At 45.1% G+C, this 21407-nt stretch overlaps 1 protein-coding gene across 1 annotated transcript in view; it reads left to right on the top strand.

Annotated features, from left to right (window-relative positions):
• The first annotated feature begins 406 nt into the window (after nucleotides 1-406).
• LOC132396900 (neuronal tyrosine-phosphorylated phosphoinositide-3-kinase adapter 1) overlaps nucleotides 407-21407 on the top strand; it is a 58120-nt gene continuing 37119 nt past the window's right edge. The window contains exons 1-2 of the mRNA XM_059974971.1: nucleotides 407-1198; nucleotides 15506-15753. Coding sequence (XP_059830954.1) covers nucleotides 15554-15753 — 200 coding nt within the window. The 5' untranslated portion in view covers nucleotides 407-1198; nucleotides 15506-15553. The remainder of the gene's footprint in view (nucleotides 1199-15505; nucleotides 15754-21407) is intronic.

Genomic DNA, 21407 nt, shown 5'->3' with positions numbered 1-21407 from the left:
ATGAGTTTGAGGAAAGTGGTTGATGAAATGGGTTATGGATAATAGAAATAGATAAGGAGGGAGGATGTTAGAGATGCGGAATAAGGATAACAGGTGTTACAGGTGAGGCAGATAAGGGAGAGGAAGATGATGATGGAGAATGTTTAGAGATGAGGGAGGAGAAGGGAAGATGGTTCAGGTGAGGAAGGAGGAGGATGCGGATGAGGAAGGCGGAAGGTGAATATATCGATGATGGTGATGGAGGAGGAGGGTGTAAAAGATGAGGGAGAAGGCGGCTGGGGAGGGGGAACAAAGGCCTGTGTGGGCCTGCCGTGCGTCAGCTCTCCCGTCTCCCTCCGTCAATCCTCACGCATTGCGTCCCCGAGCAGGGGGAGGAGGAGGAGGAGGAGGAGGGGGAACAGAGGCGGGAGACGTAAGTCAGGCGCCCAGTGTCAGGTGTAGAGGCCGGGCAGGGGAAGCAGCGCGCCGGGGGCGGGCGGCGGCGGCCTCTCCCTCTGCCCCCCTCCCCGCCGGAGCAGGCCGCACGGCCTCCTCCCTCGCCCGACCGCCGCCCCCTTTCTCTCTCACCCACCACCGCCGCCCGTTATAAAAATGAGGTGGATGGAAGGATAAAAGGCAGCGTGTTCACTTCCAGCCGCTCTACTCTCGCTCTGTGTTCCACACTCACCACAGAAGGCAGGAAAGCGTCGATTCGCCTCAGGACGCGGGCGGCCCAGGACGGACGGGCCGAAGCGGCTCGACCCGGTCCGTGAGGAGGAACCTTTACCGCGGTCTCTGCGGATTCCTTCGACAAGAAATAAAAGCGAGCATCTCTGGAGGAAAAGCGGCCGAGAGAAGTGACAGACAACAACAGCCGCTGCCGAAGAAATAAGATAAAGGAGGAGGGGAATAGACTGATGGCGAAAAAAACAAAATGTTCTGCCATTGAAACGACTGGAGATAACAAGAATGATTCATACCTCATTTTAAGGTGAACCAACCAACTCCCCCCCCCCCCCCCCCACCTTGGGGCAGAAAGGCGCCTGTTTATATATTTTATTATTATAATTTGTTGAACAGCGGTGGTGGGTGGACGTGGAGGAGGCCTCTTTCATCTGTGAAGATAAAGGATCTGCATCTTGGACAATAAGGAGTGGATGAATGTCCGAAGGTCAGTGAGATCCCCCGAGTGTGGCTTGAAAAGGAGGGTGTCCGCGAGGTAAGGAATTCCTATCTTCTCGAAAGGAAGGGGATGGGGTGGAGGAGGGAGGCTGCCTTGCTTGTTTTCACTTGTAGACGTTTGCTGCAGAATTTGTGACAGCTTATTCCTCTGGCTGGTTGGGATCTTTTGCCCCCTTCCCTCCCCACCTCTCCGTCCCCTGTCTGGATGTCATGGGATGTGGGGTGGGTGATGTCTGTCTGCTGCTCAAAATTGGGGGCTGCTTTCTTTTTGGGTTCATACAGCCCCTTCACTTGCCAGCAGAGCAAATCCCACTTACCTGTGTGTTTGGCCCACGTGTCTCCTATCCACGAACCTGCCCAAGTGTCTGAGGCAAGTACAGTGGCAACCCTTAAAACACATGGGCAGGTATGTGACTGCTGAAGGTTTAGAAGGATGTGGGCCAAATGTCAGTGCCATTTGGTCATCCATCGCTGACATTAAGGACAGTGTGGTAGCATAGCGCAACTCTTCACAGTACTGGTGACCTGGGTTCAATTCCTGCTGCTGCCTGTAAGGAGTTTGTACGTACTCTCCATTTACTGTGTGGGTTTCCACCTGCTGCTCTGGTTTCCTCCCATGGTCCAAAGACTGTTAATTAGCCATTGTAAATTGTCCCATGATTAAGCTAGGTTAAAATCAGGGATCGGCCAGCTGGTGGTGTAATGGTATCAGCACTGGACTTTGGGGTGGAAGGTCCCGAGTTCGAATCCAGCCGGCTTCCGTGCACACTTTCCATCCGTGCTGGGTTGAGCGCTGAGCTAGCAACTCAACATCATAAAGAAGAAATTGCCTGCTACAGAAACGTCAACAGCAAAAAGCTGATGGCCTATGCTCTCTCGTGAGTCAAAGGGCAATTTCATTCATTCAATATCAAGGATGGGCTTACCTAAATAAATAACAAATCTTGGTCAGACACTTCCTTGTTTCATATGCCAACCACCCTCTGTGAAGTTACCCCTCAGTTCCTTTTTTAAACTTCCCCCTCTTCTCATCTTAAACCTTTTGTCCTCTACTTTAAAGTCCCCTTCCAAAAGATTGCATTCACCCTTTAGTCCTCTGGTGAACAAATTTCCCCCTCCCCTCATCCCTTCCTCTATTCCCCTTTCTGATCTTTCACTTCTCACCTGTATATTACACTCCCTGGGTCCCCTCCTTCCTCCATTTTTCCTATGGTCCACTCTCCTCTCCTAACAGATTCTTCTCCATCCCTTTACCTTTCCTATCCACATGGCTTCAATTATCACTTTCCAGCTAGCCTCTTTCTCCTTCCCCTCACCTCTTTATTCTGGAATCTTCCCCCTTCTCAGTTCTGGAGAAGGGTCTTGGCCCGAAATATTTACTGTTTACTCTTTTCCATAGATGCTGCTTGACCTGCTGAGTTCCTCCAGCATTTTGTGGGTAACCCTCTGTGTGAAGTTGCTCCTTAGGTCCCTCTTAAAACTTTCCCCCTCTTCTTGCCTTTGCCCTCTAAAATCCTTCCTTGAGGAAAAGACTTGGGGAAAATCAAGACCCTCATGATTTTATACACCTTTGTAAGGTCACCCAAACTGCAAGGAATAAAATCCTAGTCTGCATAACCTGTTTGTAGCTCAGGCCCTTGAATACTGGAGGCATTCTTGCAAGTCTTCTTTCACTCAGCTACGTGTCTTTACTATTCCTTCGTTATGTACCGTATCGTATGATGTGGGCAGTCATGGTCTTTTGATGATCATGATTTTCTTGGCAACTTTTTCTACAGAAGTGGTTTGCCATTGCCTTCTGGCCAGTTTCTACAAGACCCCAGCCATTGTCAATATTCTTCAAGAGATTGTCTGCCAGGCATCAGTGGTCGCAGAACCAGTACTTGTGATATGCATCAGCTGCTCATACGACTATCCACCACCTGCTCCACGTGACTCTCATTGGGGTGGGAGAGAGTTAAGCAGGTGCTACACCTTGTCCAAGGGTAACCTGCAAGTTAGCAGACAGAATGAGTGCCTTGCACCTCCACCCCTCCACCCAGTCTTTTCTATAGTGTTACTTTTTCTAGCAGCTCATTCCATAGATCCACCATCTTCTGTGTTTAAAAAGTTCCCCCTCAAGTCCACTTTAAGATCTTTGCCCACTCACCTTACACCCATGTCCTGTGCTTTCTCCCAGACATAGCTTTGTCAATTTATGGGTTGGGGTGGGTAAGGTGTGATCATTTTGGGAACAAAGTCCATAAAGAAATATATAAGTTAGGGGATAGCCTTTGTACAGGCATGGGGAGAGGTTTGTGCAGGCTGGGTTAGACTTGGCGTTGACTGTAGCCAGGAGGTTTTATTAGCCTAGACACTTCCCTCTCCCCACGGCCTGCATCCCACAGCCTTACAGTGCCTCCCTCCCTTCTCCTACCTCAGGAGTCCACTAACTCACTTACCCATCCATCTACCCAATCTACAGAAACCCCTGGGTGACAGACCCCAATTTCCTGTTGTTAAAATCTTGAACACTTACAAGGTCTGAGCGTTTTCCAGTTTGTAATTTATATACATAGGAGGGCGATGAGCTTGCAGCTTGACAAGGTGGTGTTGAGCCGCCTTCTTGAACTGCTATACTCCTTGAGGTGTGGGTTACACCCACAGTGCTGTCGGGGTGGGGGGGGGGGGAGTTCCAGGGCTTTGACCGTGTGATGATGAAGGAATGATGTTGTCAGGATGGTGTGTGGCTTGGAGGACAACTTCCAGATGTTGTTTTTCGCCATTACCTTTGCTGTCCTCTCGTTCCTCCTGGTCAAGGTGGGTTTGGAAGGTGTTGTCTAAGGAGTCGGTGAGTTGCAGTGGTACAGTCTGTAGATGTTTCACACTACTGCTACTGTGTGCAGTGGTGGAGTGAGTGAGTGGTTGTAGATGGGGTGCCTGTTGAGTGAGGTGCTTTGTCCTAGATGGTGTTAAGCTTCTTGTGCATTGTTGAAGCCAGTGATGGAGTGAACAACCATGGATGTGTTTGTCCATCAATCCATCCACGTAGTATAGCAGTTAGGGTGTCACTATTACAGCACAGGATGTTCCAGAGTTCAAAGTTCAATTATGGTACTGTTTATAGAGTCATAAAGTCATAGAAAAGTACAGCACAGAAATAGGCTGCTCTGCCCATCTAGTCAGAGCCGAACCATTTCAACTGCCTACTGCCATCGACCTGCACCGGGACCAATGCCCTCCATACCAATGTACCTACCAAAACTTTTCTTAAACATTGAAATCGAGCTCACCACTTGCGCTGGCAGCTCATTCCTCACTCTCACCACCCTCTGAGAGAAGTTTCCCCTCATTTTTCCCCTTAAATATTTCACCTTTTACCCTTAACCCATGACCTCTGTAATGCCACTCAACCTCAGTGGAAAAAGCCTGCTTGGACTTACCCTTATAATTCACTTCTATCAAATCTCCCCTCAATCTTCAAGCAATGAAGTCCTAACCGATGCATTCTTTCCTTATAATCCAGGTTCTCTAGTCCCGGCAACACTTCCTGTAAATTCTCTGTATTCTTTCAAACTTACTTACATCTCTCCTGTAGGTTGGTGACCAAAACTGCACACAATACTCCAAATTAGGCCTCACCAGCATCTCATACAACTTCGACATAACATTCCATCACCCTTACTCAGTACTTGGATTTGTGATGGCCAGTGTGCCCAAAACTTTATAATCCTATCTACTTGTGCTGCCACTTTCAATGAATTCCCAGTTCCTTTTGTTCCACCACACTTCTCAGTGCTCTACCATTCTCTGACCCTGTTTGATCTACAGAATTACATTCCTTGCACTTAGCTGCCTTAAATTCCATCTGCTATTTTTTTTACCCATTTTTCAAGTTGGTCCAGATCCTGCTGCAAGCTCTGATAGTCTTTCTCACTGTCCTCTGTCATCCGCAACTTTGCTGATCCACGTTCTCCTCTATGTTTATTGATTATAGATGACAAACAGCAATCCCTGCAACACTCCACAAGTCACAAACCTCCAGTCAGAGGGGCAACTATCTACTACCCACTCTCTGGCATCTCCTACAAAGCCAACATCTAATCCAATTTACTACCTCATCTTCAATGCCAAGTAGCTGAACCTTCTTGGCCAACCTCCCATGTAGGACCTTGTCAAATGCCTTGCTAAAGTCCATGTAAGCAACATCCACTGCCTTGGCCTCATCAACTTTCCTGGTAACTTTCTCAAAAAACTATAAGATTGGTTAGACATGAGCTGCCATGCTGACTATCCCTAATCAATCCCTGTTTATTCAAATACTCACTTATCCAGTCCCTTAGAATACTATCCAGTAACGTTCCCACTGATGTCAAGGTCACCAGCCTATAATTTCCTGGTTTACTTTTAGAGCCTTTCTTAAACAGCGGAACAATATTAGCTATCCTCCTATCCTGTAGTACGTCACCTGTCACTAAGGATCTAAATATCTCAGCTAGGGCCCCGGAAATTTTTGCACTTGCTTTCCACAGGGACTGAGGGAACACCTTGTCAAGCCCTTGGGATTTATCTCCCCAAATTTGCCCCAAGACAGTAAACATCTCCTCTGTAATCTGTTTAGGTTTCATGACTTCACTGTACTTTGCCGCACTTCTGTGTCTGTCTCCTGAGTAAATGTAGAGGGGAAAAATCCATGTAAGGTCTTCCCCATCTCTTTTACCTCCATGCATAGGTGACCATTCTGATCTTCCAGAGGACCCTTACAAACCTTTTGCTGTTAACATATCTTTGGAATCTCTTAAGATTCTCCTTCACCTTGTTTGCTAGGGCAACATCATGCCTTCATTTAGCTCCCCTGAATGTTTTTCTTAAATGTTCCCTCTTGTATTTCTTACACTCCACAAGTACCTCATTTGTTCCTACCTGCCTATACCTGCTGTGCACCTCTTTTTTTAACCAGGGCCTCAAAGTGTCTTGAAAGCCAAGGTTCCCCACACCTGTAGTCTTTACCTTTTATTCTGACAGGCACAGACAAGTTCTGTACTCTCAAAATGTAATTTTTGAAGGTCTCCCACTTGCCAAGTACACCTTTGCCAGAAAACAGCCTGTCCCAATCCACATTTGCCAGATCCTTTCTGATACTATCAAAAATCGAATTTAGAATCTCAACCCTTTTTCCATAATTACCTTGAAACTAATGACATTGTGTTCACTAGATGTAAAGTGTTTCCCTACATAAACTTCTGTCATCTACACTTCACCTTCCCTAAAAGGAGATCAAGTAGTATTGCACTCTTCCAAGTTGGGACTTCTTTGTATTGAGTAAGGATACTTTCCTAAACACATTTGACAAACTCAATCACATCAAGTCCTTTTACAGTAAGGGGGTTTCAGTCAATATGTGGAAAGTTAAAATCACCCACTATAAACTGCCTGTTTCTTGCAACGGTCTGCGATCTCTACAAATGTGTTCCTTTAAATCCCACGGAGTGTTGGGTAGTTTATAATATAGCCCCATTAACATGGTCATACATTTCTTATTTCTCAGTTACACCGATAAAGCCTTACTAGATGAGTTCTGCAGTGTATCCTGAACGAGCGCTGCTGTGACAATCTGTAAGAAGTCTCTGTATGTCCTCCCCATGGAATGTGTGAGTTTTCTGTGGGTGCTCCGGTTCCCTCCCACAGTCCAAAGACGAACTGAGTAAGATGATTGGTTGTTATAAATTGTTCAGTGATTAGGCTAGAATTAATTGGGGTTATGGGGCTGCTGGTGCAGTGTAACTCAAAGAGACAGAAAGACGTACTCCACACTGTATTGCTAAACAAATAAAACCAGGTTGCTGTGTTCTGGATGCCGTCGAGTTTATTTGTTATTTTTGAAGCTACACTCACCCAGGTAAATGGAGAGTGTGCCATCACACTACTGACAAGCCTTGTAGATGGTGGACAGGCTTTGACAAGTTAGGGGGCTGAGCTTTTTGCTTTAGGATCCCTCTCCTCCAACCTGCTACTGAAACTTCATTGGCACTCCAGTTCAGTTTCTACCCAGTGGTAAGCCCCACCAGCTGGCCTAGGAAGAAGGTAGAAAGCCCTTTTCCAACCAAAGACCCACCACAAGGGAATGGCAACAGCAGAGCCATTGTGCTTGGTCTCCTCTCATTCCCTCATCCCAATTCATCACCCCATCTGCCTTTTTGTGTCATTTTGTCATGTTTCTGCAGGAATCATTTTCTTAAGCCCATCACCCCTCCTGGGTCATAAATCACTGACAGCAGCTTGGAGTCCTCTATTCTGCGGCAGTCTTTCAATTTTTCTCGGGTGGAGCCCATCTTCTTTGTGTATCCTTTCCTCTATATTCTTGATGAGGCCTGTTGCTATTTCTATAGCTCTGGGTTTTTACAAGATGCGTTGCTCGCCCTGTGCCCAACCCTCCTCTGGCAGATGGGCTTGGGACTGTCCATAGAGGGGCCATAATCATAGTCTTTAACACTGTGGAGTAGGCCCTTTGGCCCATCTCTCAACCAAGATCTTTACCTAATTTTGTCCCCTTTGCCTACATTTGACCCATATTCCTCTAAAGCAGGGGCTCCTAACCTGAGGTCCCCGCATGGTAGGAGTCCATGGCATTTGGGAACCCCTGCTCTAAACCTTTCCTCTTATTGTACATCTTGTGGCAGCTCATTGTATATAAAAGTTGAAAGTAAATTTTATTATCAAAGTACATGTATGTCACTATACATGAGATTCATTTTCTTGTGGACATCCTCAACAAATCTATGAAATAGTAACTATAACAGAATCAGAATAGTAACTATAACAGAAACTGTACAACTAGGATGTTCAACCAGAGTGCAGAAGACAAAAATATAAATAAATAAGCAATAAATATTGACAACATGAGGTGAGGAGTCCTTGAAAGTGAGTCCATAGGTTTGAGAACAGTTCAGTAATGGGGCAAGTGAAGTTGTCCCTTCTGGTTCAAGAGCCTGACTGCAATGCATTAATAACTTCCTGAACCCAGCAATGTGACTTCTGAGGCTCCTGTACCACCTTCCCGATGGCGACTGTAAGAAGAGAGCATGTCCTGGGTGGTGGGAGTTCCTGATGATGGATGCTGCTTTCCTGTGACAATGCTTCGTGTAGATGTGCTTAATGGCGGAGAGGGCTTTACTCATTATGGACTGGGTCATACCTGCTACTTGTGGCCATTCATAGGCATTGGTGTTTCTCTCTGCTGCACATCTATAGGAGGTTGTCATAGTTTTGGATGCCATGCCAAATCACTGCAAACTCCTAAGGAAGTAGAGGTGCTGTTGTGCTTTCTTCATAATTGTGCTTGAATGCTGGGCCCAGGACAGGTCCACTGATCACTCTCTCTGTAAAGAGGTTGCCCCTCGGGTTCCTTTCAAATCTCTCCCCTCTCAACTTAAATCTGTGCCCTCAAGTTCTTGATTCCTGTACCATGGGGAAAAGTCTGTTCATTGTTTCTGTGCCATCCAGACAATTCATTACATACAGAAGTCCAATGAGATAGTAATATGAGATGCAGAATAGTGTGTGCATTGCAGACAAATAGAGTGCAGCGGCCACAATGAGTTAGGTTGGGAGATCGGGAGTCCATATTTTTCACCAGAATCTGATAACAGTGGCATAGGTACTTGGTGCTATGTGCCCTCAAGCTTCTGTCTTTTGTGTCTGATGGAAGAAGGATGAAGAGAGCATGATTGGTGTGGGAAGGGTCCTTCATTATGTCAAGTTCAAAGGAAATTTATTATCAAAGTCACCATATACAATCCTGAGATTCATTTCCCTATGGGTATACTCAGCAAATCTGTGGAATAGTAATAATAACAGCACCAGTGAAAGCTCAACCAGAGTGCAGAAGACAACAAACTGTAAGTGCAAACATAAATAAATAACTAGAACATGAGATAACAAGATAAAGAGTCCCAAAAGTGATATCATTAGTTGTAGAAACATCTCGTTGGATGGGCAAGTGAGTGTAGTTGACGGGTAATAACTGTTCTTAAACCTGGCGGTGTGAGTCTAAAGGCTCTTGTACCTTCTACCTGATGGCAGCAGCGAGAAGAGAGCATGGCCTGAGTGGTGGGGATCTCTGATGGATGATGTCAACTGCTTTCCCATGGCAGAGGGAAGTGTAGACGGAGGCAGTGGAAGGGGAGCTGGTGTCCATGATAGATTGGGCTATCTCCCCAACTCTCTGCCCTCTGTAATCATCTGAGTAGCTGCTTCATGGTATCCATGATTTATCTAGCTAGAATGTTGTCTATGACACATCTGTTAAACAAAATGGTGAGGGTTATTAGATCCTTGCCAATTTTCCTTAGCTTTCTGTGCAAGTAGTCATTGTAGTACTTTCTTGGTCATTTCATCACTATGGGTTCTTATTTACAGCCTGTTACACTGCTACCATTTAGGGCAGCAATGAAGGTCCTCATCTTTGGTGGTGTTCAGGGCTTTCTTCATCACGTCAGTAGCTTTCTCTCAGTTTTAACTACTGTCAGTCTTCCAAGTCCTGGGTGAAGATTCAAGAATACCATCACACTCAGATGTAGAAAGATTCTTCATTGCTGTTTATGTAGAATTTTGTTTTACCAGTCAGGGTTGTTAACCATGAGCAGAACCCCCGAACCTGGAGGATCAGTGGACTTGGCCTGGCTTTGCCCTTTAACCTGCTTGTCATAGATGTTTGTCTCTTTTCTACAAAGAGCCAAAGCATAAAGCCCTGACTCCAGCTTACATAGCTTTCTGGGTCATTGAGGCACACAAGCCTCCAAACCACAACAAGGTATCCTCTTGGAGGATACCCAAGGCTAGACCACCACAAATTATTGGAGAGATTTATATCCAGGACGTATGCGACTGGTGAATTTTGGGTCCCCCTTCTTGATACCAACAATGCCCAGAAACTGCCCACCTAACCCACAGGTTTCACAAGTTTATGTAGATGCCCAAGTAATGTGGGCATTGATGGTATACAGGAGAGTAGAAGACCCACACCAGGAATGTTATTACCTTTAACCATTAGTGTCTTGAACCAGAATCAGAGTGGGGTTTAATATGTGTAACCCTCTCACTGGGCCCGTATATAAACCTGGCTCATTAGTTAACTCTTCTAACAGCCATGTGACTCAGTGGTGAGAAGGCCATCTTTCATAAGCAGTACACGTCAACTGTCAGCTTGATTTGGGGTTCAACCAAACGGGAAAGTTGGGATGTTCCAATTAAGGGACATCAATTATAGAGAATGCTGTATAAATACTGCTCCATGCTAAGTTACCTTTTACCAGGAAATTAACAGATCATAAAAGGAAAGAAAAGTAAAAGGACCCATTGGAGTTAAACCAATGTGCATAGAAACGTTGGAGCTCATTTCTGGAGTAGATGGGTATATCACATTACTCGTGCACTAAACCCACATTCTGCGTGAAGGACAGCAGCCACAGTTGGAACCTCCATCAAAAACCATCTCGAATGAACTGGCTCTCTCAGGAGTATTGCCCTTCCTACTTGGAGCCGTTTATCTGCACAAAGCGCTTCTTACAGCGAGGTCTCTTCTTCAAATGGCATTCAGTGACATCTTCTCCTGCTGAAAGACCCCGGATCAGACTAATGTCCTTCAGAAATCTGAACCTGCCCAGCTATCCTGAGCCTTCCATTGGGCAGAAAGTTACAGTTGGCTGACACGGCTTTCCTAAGTTGGACATCATGGCTCCTTATCTTTAGCTGAAGCCAAAATATTATTACTAACAGGACACACTGCTTTTGCAGAAACTGCTAAAAATAAAAATACCTCACAGCATAGCAGTATAAATCTTAACCAGGGCATTTCATATATGTAAGAAAAAGTTTGCGAACCCTTACCTGGTTTTCTGCATTAATTACTCATAAAATGTGGTCTGATCTTCATTGAAGTCATAATAATAGACAACCATCATCTGCCTAAACTAATAACACACAAACAATTATACTTCTTGTGTCTTAATTGAACACATTTAATCATTCACAGTACAGGCTGAAAAAAGTATGTTAATAACTTGTAGCATCTTATTTAGCAACAGTATCTCTACCAAATGTTTTTTGTAACTGCTGATCAGATTTGCACAACAGCAAGGAGGAATTTTAGCCCATTTCTCCATACAAAACTTTCAGTTCATCACTTTTTCTGGGATATCTTGCATGAGCAGCCCTCTTCAGGTCATGCCACAGCATCTCAATTCGGTTAAGGTCTGGACTTGGACTTGGCCATTCCGAAACATGAATTTTCTTATTTTTAAACCATTTTGTTGCTAATTTTCTCTTGTGTTTTGGTGCATTGTTGCATCATCCAACTTCTTTTGAACTTCAGGTGATGGACTGCTACCCTGACATTTTCCTGTGAAATGTCTTGATACAATTTTGAATTAATTGTTCCCTCAACAACTGCAAGCTGTTCAGGCCCTGAGGCAGTAAAGCAACCCCAAACCACGATGCTCCTTCCACCATGCTTCTCAGCTGGGATGAGATTTTGGTGTTCGTGTGCAGTGCCCATTTTCCTCCAAACATAGCTGTGTGCACTACTGCCAAAAGTTCAACTTTTGTCTCATCACAAAACATTGTCCAAGAAGCTTAGTGGATCATCCAGGTGATCTTTTGCAAACTTGAGACATGCAGCAATGTTTTTTATTTGCAGGACAGTGGTTTCTTCGTGGAATCCTTTCATGACCACCATTCTTGTTCAGTGTTTTCTTATAGTGGACACGTGAACAAGGACTTCAGCAAATTCTTGAAGTTCTGCAGGTCTTTTGCTATTACACTTGGGTTCCTTTCCAACTCCTTCAGCATTGTGTGTTGAGCTTAGCAAGATCTTTGCAGGACACCCAATCCTAGGGAGAGTAGCAACAGTACTGAATTTCCTCCATTTGCAGACAATTTTTTTTTACTGTGGACTGATGAACACTCAGGTCTTTAGAAATGCTTTTGTAGCCTTTTCCAGCTTCGTGCATCTCTAGAGCAGGGCACCTCTACAACCGATGCCTCCAATCTCCTCTCATTGATTGGCTACTGACTCAGTAGCTTTTGTTTCCCAGAGGTTTATATACTTTTTTGAACCTAGACTGTGATTGTTTAAATGGTGTATTCAATATTGACGAGGAGAAGTATAATTGTTTGTGTATCATTAGTTTAGACAGATTGTGTTTGTCTATTATGACAGATGAAGATCAGGCCCCATTTTATGAGTAATTAATGCAGAAAACCAGATAATTGCAAAGGATTCACAAACTTTTTCTTACAACTGTATAAATTAAATAAGTAGTGTAAAAATTAACACAATAGTGAGGCAGCATTCAAGGGTTCATTGTCCATTCAGAAATCTGATGGTGAAGGTGAATCCTTCAGGCTTCTGTACCTCCTTCCTGGTGGTAGGAATGAGAAGAGGGCATGTCCTAGGTGATGGAGTTCCATAATGATGGATGCCACTTTTTTGAGGCTTTGCTCCTTGAAGGTGTCCTGAATGCTGGGGAGGCTAGTGCCCAAGATGGAGCGGACTGAGTTTAACCAGAGCGGATAACTTCACTCACCCCAACGTAGAACTGTCCCTGCAACCTATGGACTCACTTTCAACGCTCTTCATCTCATGTTCTTGATATTTATTGCTCATTTATGAATATTTTGTTTTTTGTTTCTGTACGTATTTGCACAGTTTGTTGTCTTTTGCACATTGGTTGTTTGTCCACCTTCCTATTTGCAGTTTTTCATTGATTCTATGGTGTTTCAAAAATCCAAGGTGTAAAAGGACTTGGGAGTCCTTGTGTAGGATTTCCTAAAGATTTACTTGCAAGTTGAGGAAGGCAAATGTAATGCCAGCTTTCATTTCGAGAGAACTGGAACATAAAAGCAAGGATGTAATGCTGAGGCTTTATGACACACTGGTGAGGCCTAATTGGGAGTATTGTGATCCCTTATCTAAGAAGGATGTTCTGACATTGGAGAGAGGGTCAGAGGAGGTTCACGAGAATAATTCCAGGAATGAAAGCAGCAGTTGAAGGCTCTGGACTTGTAATCACTGGAATTTCAAAGAATGACAAGTGGATGTGAAGAGGATGTTTCCTATAGTGGTGAGTCTAGGATCAGAGGACACAACCTCAAAATAGAGGGGTGTCTATTCAGAACAGTGATGAGAAACTTCCTTAGCCAGAGAGTGGTGAATCTGTGGAATTCGTTACCACAGGCAGCTGTGGAGACCAAGTCATAGGGTGTATTTAAGGCAGAGGTTGATAGATTCTTGATTAGTCAGGGCATGAAGGGAAACAGGCAGGAGATTGGGTCTGAGAAGAAATTGGACTAGCCATGATGGAATGGTGGAGCAGACTCAATGGGCCAAATGGCCTAATTCTGTGTGTCTATGGCTTATTTGTATTTACTGCTAATGTTTGCATGAAAATGAATCTCCTGATTGTATATAGTGTCATATATGTACTTTGAACTTTTAAGTAGTCCCCCTCTACTTCACGCCCTGGCTCCGGCTGAATTTTCTGAATTAGTAATGTTGGGAGGTAGGGCCCCCAGGGAGTGCAGGGACCATTCCTCCAGCTTGGGATGCTCAGAGATGGGACCATTGGGTGTGGATGAAACACTCACCATAACAGTGTGCTGTGGGTGGGTCAGGGCATGAAGGGGTACGAAGGGAAGGCAGGAGATTGAGGCAGAGAGGAAAAATGGATTAGCCATGATGAAATGGTGGAACAAGTTTGATGGGCTGAATGGCCTAATTCTGCTCCAGCAGTCTTATGACAATATCTATGGTTGACCCTGATCGATGGAGACCACAGAAAGGGTAAACAGTCAGTTTTTTTTTTCTTCAGGGTAGAAATGTCAAATACAAGAGAAAATAAAGGGATATCCCTTTAGATCAGTAACGAGGAGGAAGTTCTTTAGCCAGAGAGTGGTGAATCTGTGGAATTCATTGGACAGGCGGCTGTGGAGGCTGTCTTTGGGTATATTTTAAGGCAGAGGTTGATAGGTTCTTGATTAATCAGGGCATGAAGAGGTATGGGAAGAAGGCAGGAGATTGGGCCTGAAAGATTAGCGGAGTAGACTCAATGGGCCAAATGACCTAATTCTAATCTTTATTTTATGGACTTAATGGAAATGCCTAAAAAATTACTGAATGGGGCTATACTGGGTAAATTGGAGAACCAAAAAAAGGATGTTGTATTGTGCGGAGTGCTCTACAGATATTCAAACTAACATAGGAAGAGGGATGAGGAAAGTTGTGACTAGGTTGTGAGAATAATGTCAAGAATATAAGGGAATTCCCTAAATCATAACTGGGAGACAATGTAGATAGTACAGAAGTTGCTTTCAAGAGAACTCTAATCAATGCGTGGCAAGAGTAATAGGTTGGAATGGGGTAGAGGGGATAGAAAAACATTCTGGATTTATGATTGAGCAGTATGATAGACCAGTGTGTGACACCCTTGCCCAAAGCTCCAGAGACACTGTGTTCGATCCCTCCCTCTGGCGCTGCCTGGGCCTGCATGTGTGTGCATTCATGTATCTGTGCATGTGTAGCATGTACATTTTCCCTGTAGCAGTGTGGTCTTCCTCCCACATTCCAATGGTGTGTGGGTTCAGTGGGTTAATTGTATGCTATAAATCAGACCCCTTGCGCCAGTTGTGAGTGAAGAGAAGAATCTGGGGGGAGTTGTGAATGTGGAGAGATTGAGTTACAGGGATATAAGTGAGGCTGGGATTGATGGCTGGTTGGTTCTTTTCTTACGCCTCTAAGAGGAAATATGGGCTCAAATATTGTGAGACACTGCAGGGAAGGTTTCTGGAACACACGGGGGTGAAAGAGACAGAAACCTTTTCCATTTTTTAAAAAGTTCTGGAAATCATTCATTCAGTGCTGAGATGAGGTTGGATGGATGTTTTGGACTGATACAGACACAATGGGCCAAATGACCTCTTGGATCATAAACTATGTGGATAAGAGGAACTGACATTACTTGTCTCGGGAGTGTCTGACAAGACAGTATGAGGAGATCTTTACTTTGTGTCCAGCCTGTGCAATCCTTGCCCTGGGAATGTGTGTGCTGGGACAGTGTGAAAAAGCTTCACTTTATCTGCCCTTGTCCCAGGAATGTGTGGTGGGACAGTAGAGGGAGCTCCACTCTGCGTCTGACCCATTGAGTGTGTATTGAGACAGTGAAGAGGGAGCTTCACTTTGTGTCTGACTTTAGGACAGTATAGAGGGAGCTTCTGTCTGTGTCTGACCTTGGGAGTGATGGATCAGGGTAGAAAGAGCCTCATACTGTGTCAATCCCAACATTGAGTGTGACGTGTTCTCTGCCAACAGGAGGGGCTGGCGCCCGCAGTTTTGCCCCCAACACCTGGCCCCTGGAAGATGTCCAGTGGCCTCCAGGATGCAGCCATCAGCAGTTTTCTGCAGTTCATCGAGGAGAAGGGTCTGAAGGCTTACAACTCACTAACAAGCCTCAGATATAGTTCTGACAGCGCTGGCCGCTCCCTCCGCCACGAGATGAACCTGCTGTACCGTAAAACCAAGGTGGATTGGAAGCACAGGGAGGAGGAACCGAAGAAAAGGTAAAGCCCTCTCCCACTCACCCCCCCCCCCCGATCTGTCGTAGCCCCCAACCCTGCAAGCATTATCCTCAGAAGCATACATCTCAACCTTGGCTTGGCTTACAAGGTTTGATGTCTCTGAGCCTTTGTTTGGTGGAGCTCAGAAGGATGGACGTGGGGAGAGATCTCATTTTTCCATTAGTAGGAGAGTCTAGGATCTGGGAGCACAACCTCAGAATAGAGTAGCAGTTTCCAACCTGGCGTCCAAGACTCTCTCGGTAATTGGTGGGAGTGGAGTGTGGACCCCTGGAATAGAGGGATGTCTCTTTAGAACTGAGATGTGGAGGAATTTCTTCAGCCAGAGGATGTTGAATCTGTGGAATTCGTTGCCACTGACAACTGTGGAGGCCATGTCATTGGGTGTATTTAAGACTGAAGTTTCCAGGTTCTTGATAAGGGATGATAAGGTTTACAGAGCAAATTGGGAGAATGATGTTGAAAAAGATAGCTCAGCCATATTGAGTGGTGGAGAAGATGGATGGGCTGAATGGTCTGATTCTGTTCCAATGGGGCTTGAGTACATTTGAAGATTCTGATGAGATATCATCTTCAGTCTGTTGCCAAGGCCTCAGTCAATGTTACAGAGTCAACCAACAAAGAAATGGGCCCTTCTGTTCATCAGATCTCTGGTGACAATCAACTGCCCTTCTACACTAAACCGGGAGTCACACAGATTAGAAGCAGGCTTTTTGGCCCACCAGGTCTGTGTGAGCTATCAGTCACTCTGATCCTATTTTATTACCACCAACTCTCTTCTCTCCCAAACCCTCACTCTGAGGAGAAATTTACAGCAGATGATTAACCCACTGACCCCACACGTCGTTGGGATATGAGAGGGAACCAGAGCATCATGGGCAGTTAAAGAAGATCGTGGAAACTCCACGCAGACAGTGCTGGAGGTCAGCATTGAACCCAGATTGATGGAGTTGGAAGGCAGCACCTCTACCCACTGTGTTGCTATCTGTGAATCCTGTTTTCAACCCAGGTAACCATCTGGTGCATTGTCCCTCTGACAGAAGAGAAATTGATAATGACTTCTTTAATCCATAGAGTCAAGAAAACTACAGCAAATAAACAGGCCCTTTGGCCCCTCTAGTCTGTGCTGAACCATTTAAACTGCCTAGTCCCGTGGCACCATAACCCTCCATACCCCTACCATCCATGTACCTATCCAAGCTTCTCTTAAGCACTGAACTTGAGCTTGCATGCTCCTCTTGTGCTGGCAGCTCATTCCACACTCTCACCACCCTCTGAGAAAAGTAGTTTTGCCTCATGTTCCCATTAAGCTTTTCAACTTTCTCCCTTAACCCATGACCTCTGGTTGCAGTCCCACTCAACCTCAGTGGAAAAAGCCTGCTTGTATTTACCCTATCTATACACCTCATAATTTTGTATACTTCTATCAAATCTCCTCTCAGCCTTCTACATGCTAAAGAATGCTGTCCTAACCTGTTCAATCTTTCCTCGTAACCCAGGTCCTCCAGATCCAGCACCATCCTTGTAAATTTTCTCAGTACTCTTTCAACCTTGTTTACATCATTCCTGTAGGTAGGTGACCAAAACTTCACGCATTACTCCAAACTGGGCCTCGCCAATATCTTATACAACTTCAACATAATGCCCCATGTCCTGTGCTCATACTTTAATTTAAGAAGTTGAATGATCATCCCCTCAGTCTGACCCTCCGTGTGTGTGGGTGTATGTGTGTGTGTGTCTCACTCTTAGTCTCTTTCATGCACTCATGTATGTTCTGTTCCAGCCTTTAATCTTCCCTTTTGCACTCTCTATGCCTGTCCTTCCCAATGGTCAGGAAGTGTCTCTCTGGGCCAGTCCATAAGCCCCTCAGATCTGAGACCTTGCTTACTTACTGCCTGTTATGCCTCTTGCATTTAGGGCAGCAATGAAGGTCTTCCACCTGTCTGTCCATACTCCATCTGCACACAGATGTAGAAAGATTCTTCATTGCTGTTTCCATAACTTTTTTTTGACCACTCAGGGTTGTTAGCCCTGAGTTGAGCCCCTGAACCTGGAGGACCAGTGAACCACTCTTAGTCTGACCTCTATCCTTTGACCTGTTTGACATGGGTCACCCTACCAAGAGGTAAAGTTCTAGGCCCTGACTCCAGCCATCATAGCTCCCCGGGTCATTGAGGCACGCAAGTCACCAAACCCTACAACAAGGTTGCAGTCCTCTTGGAGGAGATCTAAGACCTAACCTTCCTAGATGTCAGCCAAAAATCAAACTCGGGTTCAAAATGACCTCTAGCACTATCACTGTGCTTGTGCGTTTATTTGTAATTTTCGCATGTGTTTTCCCCAGCAGCGAAAGTTTCCTCCTAACCCCCAAAAACACGTAGGCTGCTATTCAATTGCCCCCCACCTTCGCAGTGTGTGGGTGAAAACTACAATCTGGGGAGGTATTGTGGGAAATGATTTGAAGCTAGGGCAGATAAAACAGGATTGGTGTAACTGGGTTGGCATGGACCCTTTGGGCTGAAGGACCTGTTTCCATGATACGTATCTCTCCATGAAGTTTTAATTCTTTCTCTAGATTGGGGCTGTAAGCTGATAGAAATGTTCCAAGCATGAGCAGCATCTCTTCAATCCCAACTGGAATGACTCACTCTATTCTTCCTTGTCTGGTAATATCCCTCACTCATTCCTCTTCAGTCCTTTCCCTCATCTGTTCCATAGATTCAAGCCTCCTCTCTGCCTCCTGCTTTATCCCATTCTTTCCCAGGTGCTGTTCAATGCCCATCTTGGTTTTCCCATGAGAGAGGGGCCTTAGAAGAGTCTGTGTGCTTTATGTGGACCAGAATGACCAGGGACCAGGCATTAAGCCAGCTACTTCATCCCTAGTGATGGTGATCACAGTCTGTGATGCTCAGACGTTAAATAGATGGATAGTTGCTAAAGAAACAAAGGACTTCATTATTCAGTGAGATATTGGGGCTCCATGGTAGTAGTTAGCAAGACGTTACTAAATCTCAGGGGTTTGAAGTTCAGGGATCAAGTCTGAAGTCGCCTGTAAAGAGTTTGTACGTTCTCCTCGTGACTGTGTAGGTTTCCTCTGAGTGCTACAGTTTCCTCCTGCAGTCCAGCAAAGGTTAGAAGGTTGGCTGGTCATTATAAATTATCTTGTGATTAGGCTGAGAGTTAAATAGGCAGGTTGCTGGACTTTATGGCTTGTTGAGTGTGAAGGGTCTGTTCCCTGCTGCATATATCAATAAAATAAAATATGGTATCTGAGCTCTTCCTTGGAGAGATCTATACACTGACTGGGGTCTTTTTCACCCTCCAAGAGATCTGCACACTGACTGGTGTATTCCTCTTTGTAAGAGAGATCAGTTTTTTTCTCCCTCTCCCTCTCCCCTCCCCCCCCCCCCCCCCACCCCCGCGCACTCCCTTCTGTACACTGATTGTGGTATCCCTCACTCTTGGAGAGATCTGTACAGACTTGGGAATCCCTCTCCATTGGAAATATCTATTCATTGACTGGGTTCTTCCTCTACCTTAGAGATCTGTGGTCTCCCTTTATCCCCTACCTCAGAGATTGTTACATTGATTAGGGTTTCTCTTTCCCTCTCCTCCAGAGATGTGTGTACTCATACTGGGTTCTCTCCAGATTCTACCCTTCAACCAGATAACCGACCGATACCCATCATTGGCATGTGGGAAGAAACCAAAATGAAAGCTCAAAAGGGCAGACTGACCCCCCCAAGAGGTCAGGATTGAACCTAGGTCTCTAGGTCTCTATCCACCCAACTCCATACATTGAAGAGATTTTAGGGGACAGATGCCTCTCTGACAGAGAGGTACGGAGACGTATTACATCCTGGCAGAGAGGAACTGAGAGATCCCAGTGAGTGTATCGATACCTTGAATCAAGCTGGAATTTGAGACTTCAGACTGTCTACAGATCTCTCTGAGGGTGAAGGGCAGATATTTGTATAATTACTCCGGAGGAGGTTCACAAAAATGATCCCAGTGATGAAAGGGTTAATGTATCAGAAGCATTTGTCTTCTTCAGCAAAGGGTCTTGGCTCAAAATGTCAACTGTTTTTTTATTTCCATATGAGGTTGCTGACCTGCTGAGTTCCTCCAACATTTCAGTGTGTTGCTCTAGTGAAGGGATTCCAACCCTTTTTATGCTGTGGACCAATGCCCTTAAGCAAGGGAACTGTGGACCCCAGTTTGGGAACCTCTGTCTAATGTCTCTGAGCCTGTACTCACCTGAGTTCAGCTACTGGATACATAAAAGGCTGAATAGAGTGGATGAGGAGAGGGTGTTGCCATCTGCAGGAGAGCAGAGGATCCAAGGGCACAGCCTCAGAATAAAGGGGATGTTCCTGTGACATCTTGAAACTGAGATGAGGAATTTCTTCAGCCAGACAGCAGTCAATCTAGAATTTATTGTCAGAGGGCTGTGGAAACCAAGTAATCAAGTATACTTAAGGTTCTTGACTAGAAAATGGATTAAGGTGAGAAACTGTGTTTGTAAGCCAGAAAAAACAGCAATGATCGAAAAGCGGAGCTGATTTCATTGACACAGCAGCCTCAGCCTGCTTCCTTATCCCATTGTCTAATGGACTAGGATGGGAGTCTCAGTCCTTTCCTGTGGGAGACTGCATTTATTGGGCACAGGAATTCAAAAGGTCTGGTAGACTTTGTCAGAAGAGGCTGTAGGAACTCAGCAGGAAAGGGAACATCTTTGGAGGGAAGTGGACATTCAAGACCTAACAAAACCACCATTACAGCACACAAGTAGGGAGAGAGAGAGTGAAAGAAAATTAAATAGTCTGAGGTAGGGGTAGGGATTTTCAGATTGGTGCAGGAATCTGATGGTGGTGGGGAAGGAGCTATTGTTGAACCTTGAGGTGTGGGTCTTCAGGCTCCTGCATGATGACAGCATTGAAGAGAGGGTGCAGCCTGGATGGTGGATGTCACCTTCCTGAGATATCTCCTGTTGTAGATGCCCTTGATAGTAGAGAGAGCGGTATCCAGGATAGAACTTACTGGGTCCCTCCACTCTCTACAGCCTCTATTTCTGAGCATTGGGAATTTCCATACCAGCCATGATGGAAGCAGTTGGAATGCTTTCTGTGTGACAGGTGGATCTGGGTTGGGGGGGCTGAGGGGTGGTAGTATGCAAATGGAGGAGATGGTGACCAACTGAGCCCCTCTATAGTGCGAGTTACTCAAGATTCCAGCCTCTTGTGTCTCCATGGTGTCACAAGAGGAATTGAGCACAGGGGTGAGGATATCATACCACAATCATTCTGAAATCCATCCATGTTGTGCTTGGTTTAATATCGAAGACCAGGACATCTCGTTGATATCACTGGACAACAAAGATTTTGCCTCCTGAATGCTTTCAGATGTATCTTATAGATTTTGGTCTGCTGATCATGAAAATCACCATGAAGTTTCCCTACTAAGCACCATTTTTTAATTGCCTATTTTTGTTATTTCAATTCATAATCCAAGTCAATTAAAACTTGAGGTCATTCAAACCGGAGATCAATAATTTTCCAGGCATAGAGGGAACTGAGACATGATGATCTTGTTGGACACTGTCAGGTCAGCTGTCAATTGAACAAATGTCGGAATATATT

This window comes from Hypanus sabinus, chromosome 7, assembly GCF_030144855.1.
Source record: "Hypanus sabinus isolate sHypSab1 chromosome 7, sHypSab1.hap1, whole genome shotgun sequence".
NCBI classification, from domain to species: domain Eukaryota; kingdom Metazoa; phylum Chordata; class Chondrichthyes; order Myliobatiformes; family Dasyatidae; genus Hypanus; species Hypanus sabinus.
Note: the sequence above shows the minus strand (reverse complement) of the source record. Positions and strands in the feature narration are given on the sequence as shown.